The sequence below is a fragment of the Eublepharis macularius genome, chromosome 19 (genome assembly GCF_028583425.1).
Source record: "Eublepharis macularius isolate TG4126 chromosome 19, MPM_Emac_v1.0, whole genome shotgun sequence".
Lineage (NCBI taxonomy): Eukaryota > Metazoa > Chordata > Lepidosauria > Squamata > Eublepharidae > Eublepharis > Eublepharis macularius.
In genome coordinates, this window is record NC_072808.1 from 18,736,174 (window position 1) to 18,755,968 (window position 19,795).

General features: G+C 48.1%; 1 protein-coding gene across 2 annotated transcripts; it reads right to left on the reverse strand.

Annotated features, from left to right (window-relative positions):
* Positions 1–255: 255 nt before the first annotated feature.
* Positions 256–19,309, reverse strand: RAD23A (RAD23 homolog A, nucleotide excision repair protein). 2 transcript variants are annotated; one of them, XM_055003678.1, is made up of 9 exons: positions 19,117–19,309; positions 13,819–13,980; positions 11,366–11,556; positions 10,676–10,710; positions 9,438–9,565; positions 4,726–4,801; positions 4,402–4,532; positions 3,745–3,909; positions 256–2,102 (listed from the first exon to the last, which is right to left on the reverse strand). In XM_055003678.1, the coding sequence occupies exons 1-9, from the start codon at positions 19,186–19,188 to the stop codon at positions 1,989–1,991; spliced, it is 1,074 nt and encodes a 357-aa protein (XP_054859653.1). In that variant the 5' UTR covers positions 19,189–19,309; the 3' UTR covers positions 256–1,988. The 2 variants fall into 2 exon arrangements, with proteins under 2 accessions (XP_054859653.1, XP_054859652.1); XM_055003677.1 differs by having other exon boundaries at positions 10,676–10,731.
* Between the last annotated feature and the right edge of the window lie 486 nt (positions 19,310–19,795).

Here is a 19,795-nt window from a genome sequence, read left to right on the forward strand (position 1 = left end):
TCAAAGCCATCTGCAGCCCTCCAAGTCTCTTGATGCCACCCCCAATGTGCCAGTAGAAGAACTGAGGTTGATTCCAGAGCAGCCCACAAAGCCGCCTTTGCCTGCAGCCCTCGAACCACCTTTCAGGCTTTAGCCAGACTGCTGCCTGTCTGCACTCCCCCCTCCCGCCCAGCAATCCTTGAAATCAAATTAATCGAGCTTATTCTAGAAAAATATCACACGCCGTCAGTCATATAGTCAAACAACATCACACAATTCAGCAGAAACTTATGGCTTCAAAATTTATTTTTGAGGCATAGAGGCAATACTCTGGATCTCTTTGTGGTGGACATAGGCTGAGGAAACAGAGGGACTCCCAGACAGGACTGGCATGGGTGGGGTGGGGTGGGGGGTGAAAAGAGAGCGGCAGCAGGCGATTGCATGTTTTTTTAAAAGGTTTAACAGGTGATAATGGAGAGTTTTATTAAAGTTCAAACTACAAATATCTTTGACCATCATCTCCACATAAAGGTGGAGAGTGACCGAAACCAAGAACGTCTCTGCCAGTTTTGTACTTGCCCATTTAGTAGTAAAAACCAGTGTCACTGGATCTCAGAAACTGGAAAGGCCAAACATCAGATCAGCTCCTTTAGGGGGTTGATCAGGATATGTTCTTGCTAATCCAAACTCAAGCTTCAAAAATGTACATTAAAACAGGAATTTTCTTGCTACACGTTTTTCTAAAAAGAGAAGTTTGTGAAAATAATTCTTTTTTTCCAAAAAATGAAAGAATAATCTCCTTCCCAAGTGTCGCAACACAGAGATTTTGTACCCCAACAACCACCAGGTTTTAAGAACAAACAGATCCTTGAAATACAAGAATCCTCCCAACAACAGGTAAATCAGATTAATACTACAAAATATTAGTTTCCTTAAAACTGCCACAACACAGAAATAATTTTTAAAACAGGGTTTCATTTCACAGGGCATTTTACCCCAAAGAGAGCCACTCTGAGAGATTCACCAGCTGAGGGGTTTTGTAAAAAAAAAAAAAAAATCTATTCCTTCTTTCGGTATTATGTTTTACAAGTTCCAAGACCTGAATCTAAAAAGCTGAGAGGTTCAACTGCGCAGGGCAACAGGGGACCTGAGTGTTAATTCTGCTCAGGCAACCTCTGGAAGTCAAGGCAGGTCAATCCAACCACGGGTGTTCTGCAGAACAGCTGGCCAAAGGTCAGGGATGTTGCAAAAGGAACCCAGTATCTCAAACTTGCTGGTCCTAAGGGTAATTTTGTTCCCCAGCCCTGATTTCCACTTCTTCCAGAATGAATTTAGAATAGTGTTGGGGGGGGGCGGCTGTGGGTACAAAAGGGGGCGGCAGCTTAGCAGAGGGTATGACCGGGGTGGAAAGTGCAACTTTGCACACTCTTTCTTCCACAGCCTTTCCCATGCAAACAAACTATCCACAAAATCCAAAGCCAGCTACCAACCTAGCACACAGCAGTTCTTCTTGGAGGGACAAAGGGGGGCTTGGTTCAAAGGCCAGCAGGTGGAAACAGAAGAAGAGCATCAGCCTCTTGTTAGAAGCAGCGGACGGGTGCAGACATATGTGCACTGGCTGAGGAGGTGGGGATGGGTAGGATTTGCAAACAAGAGAGCAATCTGTTTGCACACATGCTGCTGGCTCTGCTGGGAGAAAGTCCAATGGAACCCATCTGCTGGGTTGCCCTTTCCCTGAACAGCCTCAGCTTGCCAGTCCAAAGGCTTTTTGGGGGGGGGGATCAAACGTGGCTGTTATTTTAGGGAGGATGAGAGGGGGGTCCTGGCTGTTCTGCTTCCCCCCCCCCAATTGCCCAGTTTTCCAAGACAGAGTATTTCCCTCCAGCCAGCCGTTCGGCCTGGGGCATTCTAAACTCACACTGCCACTGCCCCTTTGCCCAACACATAGCCCCGTTAAATAAATGAATATTTATATAGAGAATTTTTTTATATAAAACTCTTTTCCTTTATCACTCATCATCAAAGTTCTGACTCAGCAGGAAGTTGGCGGCCAGGTTCTCGTTCTTCTCGCAGGCAAAGTAGGCTTGGATCACCAAGCTCTCGGGGAAGCCGAGGGCCTTTAACTGCGGGGAGGGGGAGAAAGAGAGAGCAAAAGAAGAAGAAGTTAAGAGCATGCTTAGCGGAAGCACTGAATGCTGTATTTCCTCCTTTTTTCCCTGTGAGGGACCAACTACCAGGACTTCTGCCGAACTCTAGCTGGAGTTCCCCTTTCTGAGAGGCCTCGGGGTTCCTATTTCGTTTGGGTCAAATCTGGGATGAGAACTGCCGCATCCTGCAACACTTCCCATCACAGGAGGCCACCGTCACGTTTCCCCCATCGTTTTGCACACTCAAAATGCCACGCACAAGACGGGAACGGGCTCAGTCTCTGGGTTCCCAGTTATCACTGTGCTGTTTTTAACAAGGCGAGGTTCTAACCTTTCCTATAAACACTTGCAGTGATCAGGAAGCCCAGATGCTGCCCGGCCCCCCCTCGTCGCAGACTCACATCAAATTATCCTCATTTCCTAGTTCTCCTCTATCAGCCACGGCTCCTCTGCAAAACCCCTCCAGATTCTACAGAAGCTACTCAGCACGTTTGGGGAGGAAAGTGCAGCCAAGCACACTGCTGTGAAGTAAGCATAGCTACATCGGTCTAGTGACTTCAGCGATGTATTTCAGAAACAGCAAATGAGCTTCCCTGCAGAATTCAGGGGTGGTTGGTGAACAAACCTGGCTCTGGGCTAACTGGCGGGAGGCCTGTGGCAGTTTGTGGAGAAGGCCGACCTCTGCCTTGGATGAGCTCATAATGCAGCACAGCCTCCTCGTTGATACTGAGAACCCCCAATCCCAAACCAGCCTGGCACCTCCTACCAAGCAGTGTTTGTGTCAGCAGGCCCTGGAGCATTTCAAACGCTCCTCGAAACGGTCTCCAGGCCTCTGAACAGCATAGCGTTGCCGGGTCACCCTCCAGGCGGGAGGTGGGAGACCCAGCACTCACATTTAGATCGGAGCTCCCTCTCTCGTGCTCCCAGGCTGCACAGTGATGTCACTTCCAGGAAGTGACATCACCTCGCAGGGGCTTGTGCCACCCCCTAGGAGCACTCTCGCACTCTGCCACAGGCCAATTTCTTCCCATCTGGGGCCTAAATTGGCCCACTGTGAAGCACAGGAGCTCTCCAGAGCCCTCCCAGCAGCACTCCCACGCTCTGAAACGGGCTGAATCAGGCCCATTTGGGGCCAAAAATCAGCCCACTGCTGAATGTGGGAGTGCTTTGCTAGGGTGGCGTGAAGGGGCCCCACCCTCTGAACTTCTCCCACGCTTTGCAGCGGGCTGGTTTTTGGCCCCAAACAAGCCTGATTCAGGGCGCTTCTGGGAGGGCCACAGAGCTCTCCTGCGCTTCACAGAGGGCCAATTTAAGCCCCAAACAGGTCCAAGGCAGCCCGTTTGGGGCCCAAATTGGCCTACTGCAGTGTGCAGGAGCAGGCCCTGGGAGGCACGTTCCCCTGCCAGGTAAGTGGTGGCAGAGGGCAGAGGATGAGAGCAGGAGATCCCCACCCTGAGCAGGGGACTGGTAACCCTAGAACAACATCCCCCATTCTCTAGCACAGTTAGCGCTCTGGCCAGTAAGCTGTGAGGTTGCCAACTCTCCAGAGCAAAGCCCAGTGGAAAGTGAGCAAGGGGTTCCCAGATCTCCCCCTTCCTCCCTTTTTTAGCATTTTTACCCTTTCTATGGCTTCTTTTTCCTGAGGCGTGACTTGGATGTAATTCATCTGAGGAGCTTCTTCCCCGATGGCACCCATCTCTCCTTCAACATCTGCGACATCAGCCATTTCGCCCAAGGGTTCGTTGAGCATCTGGATGAACTGTTCTTGGTGCTGGCTGATTTGCTGGTGGAGGAGGAGGAGGAGCAGTCAGCATAATCCGGAAGCATCACCCACCCCTCCCTGTTCCTCCCCTGCCCTGACCCTCCTCGTCGGATTCTCGGTTTGCCTCTCTAACCCTGACACAAGCACCACGTTGAATTCAGGCAAGCCGGTGTGCTGCAGCGGTTAAGATTTTGGGCTATGAAACGCGAATGTGGGGGTTCAAATCCCTACTCTGCTGTGAGCTCGTGGGGTGACTTTGCGCCAGGCACACCCAGCCTAACCTACTTCACAGGAAAATTGCGAGGATCAAATGGGAGAGGAAGGGGGGGGGTCACGTATGTCCCTTGGAGCTCTGTGCAGAAGGGGCCAGATGAGCAGAAACATACAAGACAAGGGTGGACAGTCTAATTTGGATGACCCTTGAGGTGGGATCGACGCGTCCTCCAGATGAAGAAGACGCTGAACAGAGCCCTGCAACCCCCACCCCCATCCCCACCCCCAGGGGCCATTCACCTGCAGCAGCTGAGGGTTCTCTTGGCCCAGCTGCTGGAGCAGAGCCGGGAGGAGAGCTGGATTCTGCTGGATCACCTGCCGCATGTTCTGGAACTGGGGCTGGTCTCGCAGAAACTCCAGAGGATTCTCTCCTGTAGGGCCAGGTGGTGTTAATGCCAAGCGTCCAGCCGGCGCAGCAGCAGACTGGGGGCGGAGGGGAGGGGGGGGGAAGAGTGGCAGGAGGGGGCGGAGCAAGGGAAGATGTTCTCCCCAGGACCACCAACCGCTCATCCCACCCGCCTCCAGGAAGCTACCCAATATGGAAGTGAGGGAACGGCAACCCACCTTCGGGGGCTGACTGCTCTTGGGGCTGGCTCTCCTGGAGGGGGGCGCTCTCAGGTTCTGGGTTGCCTGGGATCCCCTGCAACACCAAAAGCAGCCGTGTTAACGGGATCATTTCCATCGAGAGTGCTTTGCAAGACAACTCCCCTCCTTGCACACACTGCAACTGATCGAGTGACCGAGAGTCCGGAGATGATTTGCACGCGCTCATAACCCAGCCCAGATACTGGCAAGATCTGCTTCTTAATGGGAGAAATTGCAGCGGAGCAGCTGGGTACAGAAATCGGTCAAGGCAAAAATATATATACACAAGTGGGAGACGAGCACGGACTTCTGAAGAGCATCTATTTCCCCCTCCCGCACGATTTCCTTTTCCCCTTCCCTGGCAGCCCCCACAGCCTCTCCCCTTTCCCCTCTCCCTTCTTGCCTTCCCACCCACCAGTCAGCCTATCATTTTCTGCCCCCTTCCTCTGTCTCCAGCTTTCCCTTACCCGGCATCTTATCCCCAGGAAACGTCTGTCTCAGTTGCGCAGGCCGGGCAAGTTGCGCGGCGTCAGCCAGGCTGGGCCCAGTTGCTCAATGGGGAACACCTCCCATTCCCCTGTATCCCCTTCCCAGCCTTTTTCTCCCCCACATCCCCAACTTGCCCTGTTTCCTTTCTCTCCTGCCAACCCACCAACTTTTAACTGTCCCGTCTTCAGCTATACTTATTATTTATTTACTCCAGTTAACAGTTTGTGCAAGCAAAGAGGTTTGCTGGCACTTATCTGCCTATGTCCCCAAAGCCGCTTATGCCTTTCCCCTCCCCTCCACAACCCTGTGAGGTAGGTTAGGATGAGCGGCTCTGACGGGCCCAAGACCCCCCCAGAAAGTTCCCATGATAGAGTGGTGAGAGGATCCGAAATTCTCGTCTGAAACTCTAGCCGAGTGATCAGCCGTGTGGTGGGTGCAGCAACAAAATGGCTGCTGCAAGAAGTGGAGCCAGCCACAAAATGGCCGCTACAGCTTACTTTCAGTCACACAGTGAAGATCCTTGTGCTGTGGAAAATCTGCACAGCCAATCAAATCTCCATTGGCAGATAAGAAGCTATGCTTGGCAAAAGCCCCATCAGGCCCCACCCTCTTTCTAAAAACACTTGGTGGGCACCAAGAAAGGCGTTGGCGGATGCAATGGTACCCACGAGCACCACGTTGGGGAACCCTGCTCGAACCAATACACTTCACTGGCTTGGGGGAGGAGGAGGGGGACTGATGTTGAACCATAGCAAACAGCCAGTCCTGGGTGAGTCACACAAGTCATGTGGTAGCTGGCCCTGGCCCTGCTAAATCCTCCCACAAAGGCCAAAACAACCCCGGAATGGGCCCTGACCCCTCTGCTTGCTTTCTACCGACAGAAACCAAGGCTTGAAGACTGGCAATACTGTTGTGGTTGCCTAACAACATCCACTGAAGGCATTTGTTTCTTAAGGCTACAGATGCTGCTTCTACTATTAATATCCTCAATGCATTTTTTTTTTAGATATCAGTTTTTTCTATAAAGCTGAAGTGTTTTTCAGGTTTATAGACCAATCTGTCTTGTCTGTTCTTGGCTCCAATCTCCAGATTTAAGTATCTACAGATGTGGCCATACTGAGAATTAGATATAGTATTTTTAAGTTTTTGTCTTAAGAACTCCAGGCAATCTGGACAATGGTTCCAGCAATAGTAAGAGAAGCAGCATCACTCTGCAGACCTCACGCTCTTCATTGCTCCCGTGTCCCCCACCCCCCACCCCCATTTATTTTTCTTCCAGGAGCTGAGTGCCAAGAATGAAACTCAGATGGACTCAGATTCTGCAGAGGAGTTAGCCGTGTTAGTCTGTAGTAGCAAAATCAAAAAGAGTCCAGTAGCACCTTTAAGACTAACCAATTTTATTGCAGCATAAGCTTTCGAGAATCAAGTTCTCTTTGTCAGATGCATGGTACAAACTGGTCAAATACAGAAGAGGAGGGGGGAGAGGGGAGAGAAATACATAGGAGGGACAAGATGCAATTAGGGGGGAGGCAACCAAACATTCCTTTGCTAGTAAATGTAAACATCTCCTTTTGGTGTGTAGTCAGTTTGCCGTGTTAGTTTGCAGCAGTAAAAGCATCCAATTTCTATGTAGTATAAGCCCTCGATAACCACAGCTCTCCCTGCCAGATACATCTGACAAAGAGAACTGTGGTCCCTGAAAGCCCAAATACCATTACCTTCTTATCAAAGAACATCAAGTACCAGCCATCCTCTCTCTTTCTTAGGAGATAGATGCAGAGGAGTTAGCCGTGTTAGTCTGTAGTAGCAAAATCAAAAAGAGTCCAGTAGCACCTTTAAGACTAACCAACTTTATTGTAGCATAAGCTTTCGAGAATCACAGTTCTCTTCGTCAGATGCATGGAGGGCAAGAAGAAACTGGTCAGATATATAGGTGGAGAGGGGAGGGAGGAGTAGATGCAAACAGTAGCTTCTGATATGGAGATCAGTTTGCTTCTGTTAAGGAAGTCAGTTACTTCTGATAATGAGATAACCATTCATAGTCTTTGCAACAATTGAATAGAGACTATGAATGGTTATCTCATTATCAGAAGTAACTGACTTCCTTAACAGAAGCAAACTGATCTCCATATCAGAAGCTACTGTTTGCATCTACTCCGCCCTCCCCTCTCCACCTATATATCTGACCAGTTTCTTCTTGCCTTCCATGCATCTGACGAAGAGAACTGTGATTCGATGTATTGTCGAAGGCTTTCACGGCCAGAGAACGATGGTTGTTGTGGGTTTTCCGGGCTGTATTGCCGTGGTCTTGGCATTGTAGTTCCTGACGTTTCGCCAGCAGCTGTGGCTGGCATCTTTTGGTGCTACACCTCTGAAGATGCCAGCCACAGCTGCTGGCAAAACGTCAGGAACTACAATGCCAAGACCACGGCATTACAGCCCGGAAAACCCACAACAACCATAGAACTGTGATTCTCGAAAGCTTATGCTACAATAAAGTTGGTTAGTCTTAAAGGTGCTACTGGGCTCTTTTTGACTTTCTTAGGAGAGCTCTTGCTCCACAGGAAGGAAGGGCCAGCTGGACCCTTGCATTCCCAGGACTGGGAGCAAATTGCACAAGAAACCAAAAATCTGGAGTAATAAAAAAGGGCCACTGGAATAATTTGGGCAAGCAAAGAGGTTTGCTGGCATTTATGAAAGGCTCATCCGCCATTCTGACTGGAATATTTTCATGACTCAGGTTTTGAATTTGTTTTCCATTTTTGTCATAGCTCAGGGAAGGAATGTTGACTACAGAAGCACTGAACAATGATCACAGATGAAGACAGACTGGCTCCCAAGCCCTTTCTTTCACCCAAGACGTTTCATAATGTTTCTGCTTTTCCCTCCCCACTTAGTGACTTCCAATAACCACTGCTGGTGGATAAGTGCTATGGCCTCTACCTAAGGCCCTGGAGAGCTGCTGCTGGTCTGATCAGATAATACTGTCCTTTACGGATGCCAGCGGTTTGATTCAGTATAAGACAGCTTCATGTATGTGTGAAGGGGCTGGTGCTGAACTCTTTCACTTCCAGCCTCCTCTCTTCTCCAAAGCAAGGGAGGAGTTGAGGCTGATTTCTGCTATGGCAGTTTACATTGGAAGTTGAAAAGATTTCCGCATTTCTCCAAGTAAGCACACAGCCCAGTTTCTCCCCTCCCCATGGGTCCACTTCCCCAGAACGGTGGGCCAATACTTTAGGAGCCAGAGGGGGACACGTGCACTGCTAGCCTATTAATTATTTTTTAACACTGCTAGTCTATTTGGAAATAGGGGTGAGCCGCTGGAATGCTAAACTGACAGAAGGGATGGGGAAACGGTTCATTTTTACGCAGCCATTTCCAGGGCTGTGCAACTGAGATGTGCTTAAGCCTGCCCCGGCTCAGAGCGCCACCAGCTTGCACCTGCGACTGCTGGCCCTTGCCCTGCAGGGCTTGGGCCACCAGCATGCTGCGTCTCCTGCCAGCTTCACACAGGGGGAGGACCAGGCTGGTGTGAGTAGGATGTCAATGACTCTGGGGACCCATCCTGGATTTTGACCCAGGGCCCTAAACGCACTAAGAATGCCCCAAGATATGGCTCCCACAGAGAATGCCACTGGATGGGGGGCGGAGACATCCAGCAGCCTGCGGCAAGAAATGCTGGGATAGAGATGGAGCCTTAAGAAACACACAATGCTGACTTGTTTCACCCTTTGTCCATGTCCCTGTGAAATATTAATGACAAATGCAGAGCGACGCAAGTGCGTATTCAATCACTTTGCTGTGTTCACCGCCCAAATATTCAGCCTGCACTTCCTATCCTTCATTCAAGGTACTCTTTTTTGCAAGATCTCAGCTAACCTCAGATCTGCAAGTGCCGCAGCTTCCTCTATGCTACGTTAGTCGGAAGGACAGAACAGCCAGTGCTGCACACATTTCAGTGCTGCCCTTCCAGAAGGCTAGCCTGGCAGAGCCCAAAAAGCAGGTTGGTCTTGCCTAGTTCAAGCTGCCAAAAGCTAGAGAAAGAAACAAGGAATCATAAAAGCAGAAAAAGTTTAGAGAAAGACAGGGAGATGAACAGAAGCCAGGAAACATGGCTTTCTGACCTATAAAACCACCCTTTCACTTGGAGAAGGAAGAAAGATCTAAGCACAAACAAGACAAGGCCAGATGGCCTTCCTTACCGTTAACAGGTATTCCACCGCCCGGTGTGGGTTGTTGTAGCTGGCTCGGAGCGCTGCCACCACCCGTTCTCGCTCATAGCCCATTGACATGATTTCCGTCAGCATCGTCTCGTATTCTGAGCCAGTAACTAGAGGCACAATTAGAAGACAACTTAGCAGGAGTCAGGCAAAGGACTCCTCTGCCACTGGCACTTCCTGACATTTGCCTATGGGAAGGGAAGCAAGACAGGCAGCTAGACCAGAAGCCACACAGGCGCCACCTGGTCACTGCCAGCATTTTTGCTATGAGGACTCAGGAGCTGGAGTCTCTGCTCACCAGCAGGTGGAAAGCCAGAAAAGCATGTCCCTTGGGGTTGGGAACGTTAGAATTGTCAACAGCCCCCCCCCCCAATTCAACACCTGTATTCTAGTCCCCACTCTTTAGGGCAACCAATGGCTAGAAATAGAATCCAACAGTCGAGCTCTCAAGCACCTCCCCCTTCCTGAGTGACTTTGCATTTTCAATCCCACAGGGAAAGAAAAAAAAAACACTAAGTCCAAAGGTGCCCAGAATCTGGCTGCTGAACCTCCTTTCCTGGTCTATTAAGGGCTCTAGGATTCTGGCCCCTCAGCCTCTTTCAGAAATGGTGTTAGAGCCCATAACTGCAGCACCAGATCCTGCTCCTTCCACCATGCAGCCTCCCAAAGCACAAGCAGGCTCGGCGCCAGCATGCTACCCCGTGCTACTCAGCCCTGGTGCAGACAATTCAGCAGCAGCAGCAGATTTTGGGATCTGAAGAAAACCCACAGAATGGCTCCCATCAATAAAGCCAACTGCTAACAGCCCCAGGTGCCATCTTCAATTGTTCATTTTAAACCCCAAGGGATTTCTTTATCATGTAAGTTCATCTTTCTCCTCCCATGTCTCTCCTTACCCCGTCCTCTGCACTCTAAATCCCCAAAAAAGGGAAGTAATGCTGGCATCTCTATGATAAACACAACCCAAAAATCCAGCTGAAAAACAGAGATCCTCTGCGTGCTACATTACAACCGTCAAACAGCCTCCAGAGGGCAGCAAAGTCTCCCAATTAACCGTGCTGCAGTGGGGAAGCCAGTTATGGAAGGTTCTTGGGACACCCAAAATTTACCAGGCAAAGCAGAGGAGAAAGGGGAGGCTAGCCCAACCTTAAAGAGGAAATTACAGCCAAGCCAGCTGAGCGCTCTTCACAGTGGCCTGTGAAGGAAAGGTGCTCACCTACCTAAGGTGGAGGCTGCGTCATCTTCACGTCCCATGCTACCTGAAGAGGGAACAGAGCTGCGAATTTAAGAGAGAGAAATAGTAGCAGGGTACTTCCAGATCACTGGCCGAGAAAACGGAAAGAGCAGCTGATTTCCCATTCCTCTCAGGCTCCCATGGTTTACCACAGCAGTTCTGCCGTGCCCAGCGCACTTCCATTCTCACTCACATTACAGAATACTCCTTGGAGAGGATGGGGCTGAAACAGGTGGAGTCCAGGTGCTAAGCTACGAGGCGGCCATGGCCACTGGAGGAGACCTGCCCTCTCCAAGGAGTAACCCCCAGCCATGCCAGGAAGGACCATCATAGACCACAGATGCTGGCTTCCTCGACAGAGTAGAGACATCCATGAATCCTTCCACAGCGGGCCCCTGCCTGCCATCAAACCCATCCCTCAACACTGGGGGACTCCTTTTCCATTTTCTAGTCCTCAAGTGCAAAGATTTTGCTGCAAAGGTTAACAGCTGGAGACACAGAGACGGGAGACTCCACCTGTGTCCCAGCATTAGCCTCCAGTTCTTCTAGCTTTGCTGCCCCAGAAGAATTTGCAGGACCGGCTGCCTAGAGCTAAAATGTCTTGCTCTATCAGACAGGTCCCCAAACCCCTGTAAGCGATGGACAGCTGTTGAACTGTGGGGCAGATGCAACTTACCCAGTGGTGGATTCCAGAGGGGAAACGGTCACAGACTCTTCAGGGGGAGGTTCCTCACTTAACAGAGCTGCTGAGGGGGGTGCAGCTGTAGCCGCAGCGGGCAGCAGTGTCGGCCCAGAGGACGGTGTGGACTCTGAAGTGGGCGCTGCATCACTGGGGGAGGCAGCGGGAGCTCCTGAGCCAGTTTTATTCTGAACAGAAAACCAAAAGAAGCCTCAGGAAGGGAGAAGTGGTACAGCCAAGTACATAAAACAGATCAACCTTCAAGTTACTGGTAAGCAACCGAGAGAACTCTGTAAGTCACACTGACTTGCACTGGGTAATCCACCTTGAGTCTCAGTGAAAGAGGAGGACCATAAATGACATAAATACGCAGCCTTTCCCCCATCCTCACTCCCTCAAAGATTACTTTCCAACAGAAAAAAAAAGGAAATTTCGAGGAGCACTGGAAGAAATTTGGAGGAAGTATGAGCTCTTTCGGAAAGAGTAAAATGTCTTCCAAAATAAGGATTTAATCAAAACACAATATGACTCTTTTATGTAAGACTATCTAAAGCATTAATGTTTAATTCCGTGATACGTACAACTTCGAAATCCAAGATGTCTTCCTGCACCAAGAAGGTGCTGCCATCTCCACGAGGGGATCCCTAAAACAGTATCATGGGGGAAAAGCTGCAAGAAACAACAAACCTGCGAACGCTAACTAGCAATGAACAAAAAATGTATATCCAATAATTCGTGTATATTATTTCTTGGAAATGAAAAAGTAGAATAATATTTAGGTTCAGCACATACTTCTGTTGTTCAAAACAGAAGAGGAATCAAAACTTATTCAAATATTCAAATCCTTTCCCATGAATGGTAAAGTGCATCATACATACATCACGTCCTAATAATTCATCCTTGCTCATTCTCTTTGAGTCATATTTACATGTAAACAATCGATTCTTATATAGACATCAAGAGCTTCTATAAATATTAACAATTCACCAAAAATCGCCTTAGCTGATTCTCTAAAGTGCAAGCGCTCAAGAACATAAGTTCACATCAGTTCCTCAATGGGTTATGCTGTGCCAATTCCCGATTAAGTTGTATAAGTTTCAAGTGTGACCAGTGGCGAGAAAACCGGTATGTGGGTCCCGTTTCCAAGAACCTTTATCAAAGCGGTCACAGTTTCTCCATAAGCACCTTTTCCCACTCTGGAATTACAACTGGACAATAAATAACTCCTCATATTTTACAGCAAAACCCACAAAATGGGATTCATGAAAAAAGGATTTGAATATTGTAATTGTAATTACATTCTTGATACCTCTTCTGTTTTGAACAACAGAAGTATGTGTTGAATCTAACTATTAGTCTACTTATTCAAGAAATATACACAAATTATTGGATATATATTTTTTGTGTATTGTTTAGTTAGCCTTCATGGGTTCATTGTTTTTCTGTATCTCCATGATAGGAACAGATAGGTCCTCCTCGGCTTGTGGACTGCTGCTTGCCTTCCTTAGGTGACTCCAGCCTAACTCGATGGAGACAGTATGAGCCCAAAATCTGCTGTCTCTTGACCTGGCCCCCTGCGGTCAAACCTTTGCAATCCTCAAAGCACTGCAACACAGACACCCATAGACTGGGAAACAAGCTGGAGACAATGCTACTATTTCCCAGGGTATGTTTATCATTTAAATGTGACTGATTTGTCCACTGTTAATACACTGTAGCAGGGCTGTTAACACACTACTGAGGAGTTTGATTTGTTCAGCATTCTCATTTAACTTTTTAAACTACAAAATATGTATTTTCTATTTTCAGCATGGTGTAGTGGTTAAGAGCGGCAGAACTCTAATCTGGAGAGCCAGGTTTGATTCTCCGCTCCTCTTGACATTAAGTCAGTCACAGCTCTCTCAGAGCTCTCTCAGCCCCCCCCCCACCTCACAGGGGGATTGTTGTGAGGATAATAATAACACACTTTGTAAACTGCTTTGAGTATGGAATTAAGTTGTCCTGAAGGGTGGTATATAAATCAATTACTATTATTTTCCTTACCCGGTATATGGCAAAAAACAAAGGTACAGGTGGCAAAGTGACGATAGGTGTGACAGTTTGTAGCTCATTCTCTCCAATACTGGCTTGCTTGTAGAAAATTAAGGCAGTTATAGTTTTTAATTTCATTAATACTCCAAGTAGTACAACTGTTGCTAAACCACTAAATGTGAGTTTCGAGTTAATAAAAAGTATCCCATATAATTGAAGTTTCTCCCAAATCACCACTTTTTTCCAGAAAAGAAACGTCAAAACTTTCTGAGAACTTTACACCTCTAACCATCAGGAAAACCTATTGACCCTGCTTTCTTCGTCACAGCATCATCCACTACAAGGGGGAGACGGCTACAAGCACAACCACCCTGTTGCCCAAAAGCAGCTTTACTATGAAGAGAAGCGTCCAGCCATACCTTGGTGACCATTACCACCACAAAGTTCTTCTCATCGATCTTGTACTCCTTGATGGGGACATCGTCACTCAGAATCTTGCCAGCATAGATTAGCTTCTGGCCTGACACCGGGAAAGCATCTTTGCCCTTCTCGGCCTCAATCTTCTCTTTAAGAACTCGTACCTGTGGACCAAGATAAAAAATGGCTCCACCATCCACTTTGCGCTGAAATTACTGGAGGCTACTCTTTCTGCTCCCATCAAGGCTGAAAATCAAGAGGGCTAAAGAGATCTGCCCCCAAGCTTCCAAGTCACAACCTTTCAGCAGTGTATCAGCTCACACATAAACTAATGGTTTGTACCTGATAATATGACGAAGGCGCAGAATGGCCTTGGCTTCTAGAAAAGGTTAAGACAGCTGAGTTTCTTTGCTTTCTGCTATCCATGCCAAAGGCTTCTAATACTAATATCCCTTTTACTCCTACAAGCCCAAAGAAACTACCCCCCTCACGGTCCGTCCGCCCCCCAGGAATAGTTAGAAATCTTTTTCTCTTTAAGGGAATGCTTTCCATTCTCACACAAGCAAAACCCAATCCAGGGGAGAAAAATGTATGCATTTATACATAGTCACCATTGAGAAAAACAAACTGAGATTCTGCTGCACCAGAATATAGTTCTACGCAATACAAGAAGGCTTATAAATTGAAATCAAGCCCGGGGGGGGGGGGGGGGCGTGTTAAAAAAACTTCACTCACATTGAACAAAAGTCAGCCTTACCAACAGGTTGGCAATTTTGGATTTATTGGTTTGAAGCTTGGATGGAATTTGAGGCCAAATTGGTAATGGGAAGTTACTGCCCTTTGCAGTGTGTTGCTTGACATTATGGCCAGCACAGGTGTGTGTGGGGGGGCACCTGGACCTACATGTTTATTTAGTCCCTTCCAGCTACAATTCCATTAACACAAAATTGCAGTCTGCTAGAATTTCCAGAGGAGCAGTCTAGACATCCATCTGGAATAAAAACAGCTTGCTGGATATGGGGAAAGATTTTATAAGTTGCACTACCTTCTCAACACGGCAAATGATTAACAGTGCCATCCAAAGGAGGGTTACTCCCTTCTAAGTCCGTTTAAGTCAATAGGCTTAGAATAGCATAACTCTATTTAGGCCACTAACCTAGGAGACCACATTTCAGCCATGAAATTCACTAGGTCACCTTGAGTGAGCTTAAATTACCACACAGGGTTGTTGTGAGAATAAAACAGAAGTCAATCTCCATGGCAAAGTGGCTTATATGTGGATAAGCCTTATGTTGATGATCACAGTACAGGTTGCCCATATAAGCCTTACACTGCTAATCCACATATGAAGGCACAATCGCTTGGTGCTGCCCACACAAAACGTATCAGTCTACAAATCTGTCCCCTTAGAATCACAGGGTTGGAAGGGACCTTCAGGGTCATCTAGTCCAACCCCCTGCATAATGCAGGACATTCACAACTACCCCCGCCCCCGACTGCCCCGGTGACCCTTTATTACACCCAAGGTATTCTTGAGCACTTACTGACCAGAAAGTTCACAGGACAGGGTATATTGGACAACTCAGTACTCTGAAATACAGAACTAACATATCCATCCATACACCCTGGCAAAGCATAAAGTTCTTGATACAAAATCTGTGTGTGAAGTGAAGACACAACAGTTCCCATTTGTCAGATTCTCATTGCCCTGGAATATGGCAGTGACAGCAAGTACTATCAAGCCCTGTGAGGAAGCCAGAAATCTGCCTTAACTGATACTGGGCATCTGCATCACAAAGTTAATGTGAGAAGGTATTGTAAAGTAAGTAACAGGCATCTTTTTGAATCACAAAGTCATGCCAGGAATCCTTTCCATTACTATAAATAGGTTTGCCACTTGAACCAAGAGATAGATCAAGATGGGTAACCATGTTAGTCTGTGAGTAGCAGTAGAAAAGAGCAAGAGTCCAGTAGCACCTCTAAGACTAACAAATTTTGTGGTAGGGTATTATCAAAGGGGCCATAGCGTCAAAATCGCAGGAGGTCATAGCCCCTCTCTATACTGCCTTGATCAGGCCACACACCTGGAGTATTGTGTGCAGTTCTGGAGGCCTCACTTCAAAAAGGATATGGACAAAATCGAGAGGGTACAGAGGAGAGCGACGAGGATGATCAGGGGTCTGGAGACTGACCCCTAAGAGGAAGGGCTGAGGGTCTTGGGAATGTTTAGTTTGGAGAAGAGGAGGTTGAGGGGGGACATGATTGCTCTCTTTAAATATTTGAAAGGCTGTCATTTGGAGGAGGGCAAGGAGCTGTTCCAGTTGGCAGCAGAGGATAGGACCCGAAACAATGGGCTTAAATTACATGCACAAATGGGCTTAAATTACATGCACAAAGGATGGATATTAGGATATTAGGAAAAACTTTTTCACAGTCATAGTTCAAAAGTGGAATCAGCTGCCTAGGGAGGTGGTGAGCTCCCCTTCACTGGCAGTTTTCAAGAAGAGGCTGGATGAATACTTGTCAGAGATGTTTTAGGATGATCCTACACTGGGCAGGGGGGTGGACTAGATGGTCTGTATGGCCCCTTCCAACTCTATGATTCTATGAGCTTTAATGAGCCACAGCTCACTTCTGCAGATACAAGGCAGACTCACAAAGCTCATACCCTATCACAACTATTGTTAGTCTTAGAGGTGCTACTGGACTCTTGCTCTTTTTTACTGAACCAAGAGAGACTACTAAAAACAAGTTGTATTAGTGGTGGTATAAAACTTCAGAGCTTGACCTTGTTTGACCTAAACCTAAACAAAGGTGAAAATATTTTCTTCACTCAGATAAAATAGCAAGTTTCCCAAGACAGCATGACCTCTGACCCATAGGAGGCTGAGAATGAAAAAATAAAACCGATGCACTCTAAAAAACACTCCCTTTCTCATATCTACCCCCTATGATTGTATTAGAAACAGAGGTTTAAAAAATTGCTGTAATCCCAATCACAACCTTTCCCTCCCCGTTTTTTTAGTCACAATCTGCTACAAATTCTCAAATGCAACTCTTTTAAAGATTCAATAAGATCAATAAGCACTCCCAATATAATCTCTCTTAATAACTGGGTTCATTTTGGCATCGTTTCCTTAGAACAAACTAGACAAATCAGTACAATGCTGGAGTAAAAAAAGTCAGAAACTTCAGAATCTTAAGTTTTCCTATAAATAGCATGGGTTATAATTTCGTTTTAATTGAGAATGAACAGGAGAGGGAAATCATCCTATGCCCCAAAACAGTCTCAGACCAAAACTGTCCAGAGAACTAGTTTCTGTGTTGCTTAATATGTGAGTCTTAGAATTGCTTATGCTGTTTCAGCATTTCTTCACCTATATTGAGTTCCTGCTGCTTGCATAGTTTATTGAAATGTCTTTGAAATTGATTAATATAGTCCACCTTGAAAGTGAGAGAGGACTATGAACAAATAAAACCTAACTGCAGGAGCACACCATGAAAGCCAGTCTGAGGAAAGATGCCACAGTCCTGATACTCTGCTAAACCAAAACAACTGATGCTAGTACAATGTGCCATGGAATTCCCAAACATTAAAACACTGGAACTAAGGATAGGCTGCGTAGTGTGTCGGTACTCACAGCATGTTACACAGAGACATAATCTCAACCAGGCATGAAATCTTTGGGTTGGGAGCAAGCATAGGGGAGTGGATGACTTGGGCATGGCAGACAGCATTACCAACTCAGGCTCAAGAAATTCCTGTTGATTTTGGGGGTGGACAGCGACAGGGTCTGGAGAGGAAGACCACCTCTGGGAACTATAATGTCATGGACTCCACCATCCAAAGCTGCCCTTTTCTCGGGGAACTGATTTCTGTAGTCTGGAGATCAATCATAGCAACAGGTGATCTTCAGCCCACCTGCCCCACCTCCGGAGACTAGCAACTCTGAATCCAGAGAATAGTTTAGGTGGGTAGCCATGCTGGTCTGCAGTACAACAGCAAGATTTGAGTCTTACAGACCAACAATATTTCCAGGGAGTAAGCTATTCTTCAGATACCAGAGAAACTGTACTCAGAGAACCTGCTTGCAGCAGCTATTTTTGCCAATACTACAATCATCACACAAACGCCTACTAGGCAAATGGCTCACGCATTATTTATGGGAGCCCAACACAAACATGATCAGCACAAACAGGAAAAATGAGCAAGAGTTCAGTAGTACCTATAAGACTAACAAAATTTCATGAGCTGTGACTTATGAAAGCTGATACCCGATCACAAATTTTGTTAGTTTGTTACTGGATTTCTGCGCTTTTCTGCACAAACAGGATTTAACTCAGCAGTGATGGAGCTAAGTTTGGTGCACTTGCCACCCTCCCCACTTTCCATCTTTAAAAGCAGTTGGAGGCAGAGCCTTTGGACGCTTCATAGGAAAAATCCCTTACAGTGAAGTCCTAAATAAGCCCACTGATTTTATAGACTGAGACATGAATAACTCTGCTTAGGATTTTACTGTATGTGTATCTGTGCCACCCTAGGCAGACCAACCACAAGCAGGGGTTTCCTGCCCGCCCCCAAACTGTGATGCACCACACAAGTAGGGCCATTATTTTGTCTTTTGTTAAGGCGTGACAGGTAAGGAGCAGGAGAGGCCCCCGTTGCACTCTCTTCACCCATTTTCAACAGAGGAGGGCAGGGCAGGAGGCTGGCAGAAGAGGGAGGCATCCAAGCTCAGCAGATGGACTGCCAGCTCTGGGTCGGAAAATTCCTGGAGGTTTTGGGGATGGGGCCTGGGAGTGACCACAGCAGTGTGTAATGCCACAGAAAGGGTTGACAACTTCCAGGTGGTGGCTGGAGATCTCCTAGAACTACAGCTGATCTCCAGGCCTCAGCGATCAGTTCCCCTGGAGAAAATGGCTGTTTTGGTCGGTGGACTCTGTGACATTATAACCTGATGAGGACTCTTGCCTTCCCCAAACCCGCCCTTTCCAGGCTCCCCCCCCCCAATCTCCAGGAATTTCACAGATTGGAGTTGGCAACCCTAAACAGAGTTCACCGTCTGAAGCTTTCATTTTCTCCACGGGAACTCATCCCTAGGGCCAGATCAGCTGTAATTCCGGGAGATCGCCAGCCCCCACCTGGAGGTTGGCAACTCTGTCAAGCGGCTGTTGACTTTGTTGTTGCCTGGCCTGCGTCTCTCCAAGGGCCTCGGCCCGCGCTCTGAGGGCGGGCCCCGGCACGACCCAGCCCCAAAGCCGGGGCCGAAGGGGAGAGGGAAGCGCCCGCCGCCCCTCACCGTCTCGTTGGGCTCCATGCGGATCTTGAAGGTCTGCTGCTGCAGCGTCTTCAAGGTGACGGTCACCGCCATGGCGGGCCTGAGGGCGGGCGGGGGGCGACTGGCGGTTCCTCCCAACGGACTCGGCGGGGGGGTCCCCACAACAACATGCAACTTCACGCCGCCGCCATTTTAATCCCTCCTCCGAACCACTTCCGGCCCCGGGCTGGCCCTCCCCACGTGATGGGGGAAAGGAACAGCGGGGAGGAACGCGCGGCTAGCGCGCCAAGCCCGGCTCGGATCATCGAGAGGGAGGCCAGAGAGGCAGCCCGAGGAGTCCGCCCCAGCTTGGCCTTCGGGTTTTACGAGACATTGGGGGCGGGGCCGCCTAAGGCCGAGCAGGCGCATGCGTCGTTCTCTTACTTCTACAAGCCGCAAGTTCGAATCCCCATTATGCCACGAAAGCCTGCAGGGCCACCCACACCTGCTTTTTGCCAACTTATCTGAGGTAGGTTTGCTAAGCCCTCAGAGGGCAGGGAGACCTCCCGAAGTTATAGGGACACTATGGCATCGTAAGCTGCTGCTGCTGCAGCCCTCGCTATGTTCCAACTTCAAAGCCACAGGCATTTCCTAACGGAGAATTGGCAACCCTGCTGCAGAGTTGTGAGGAGGTAAAAATGAATATAGAAGCCACTTCAAA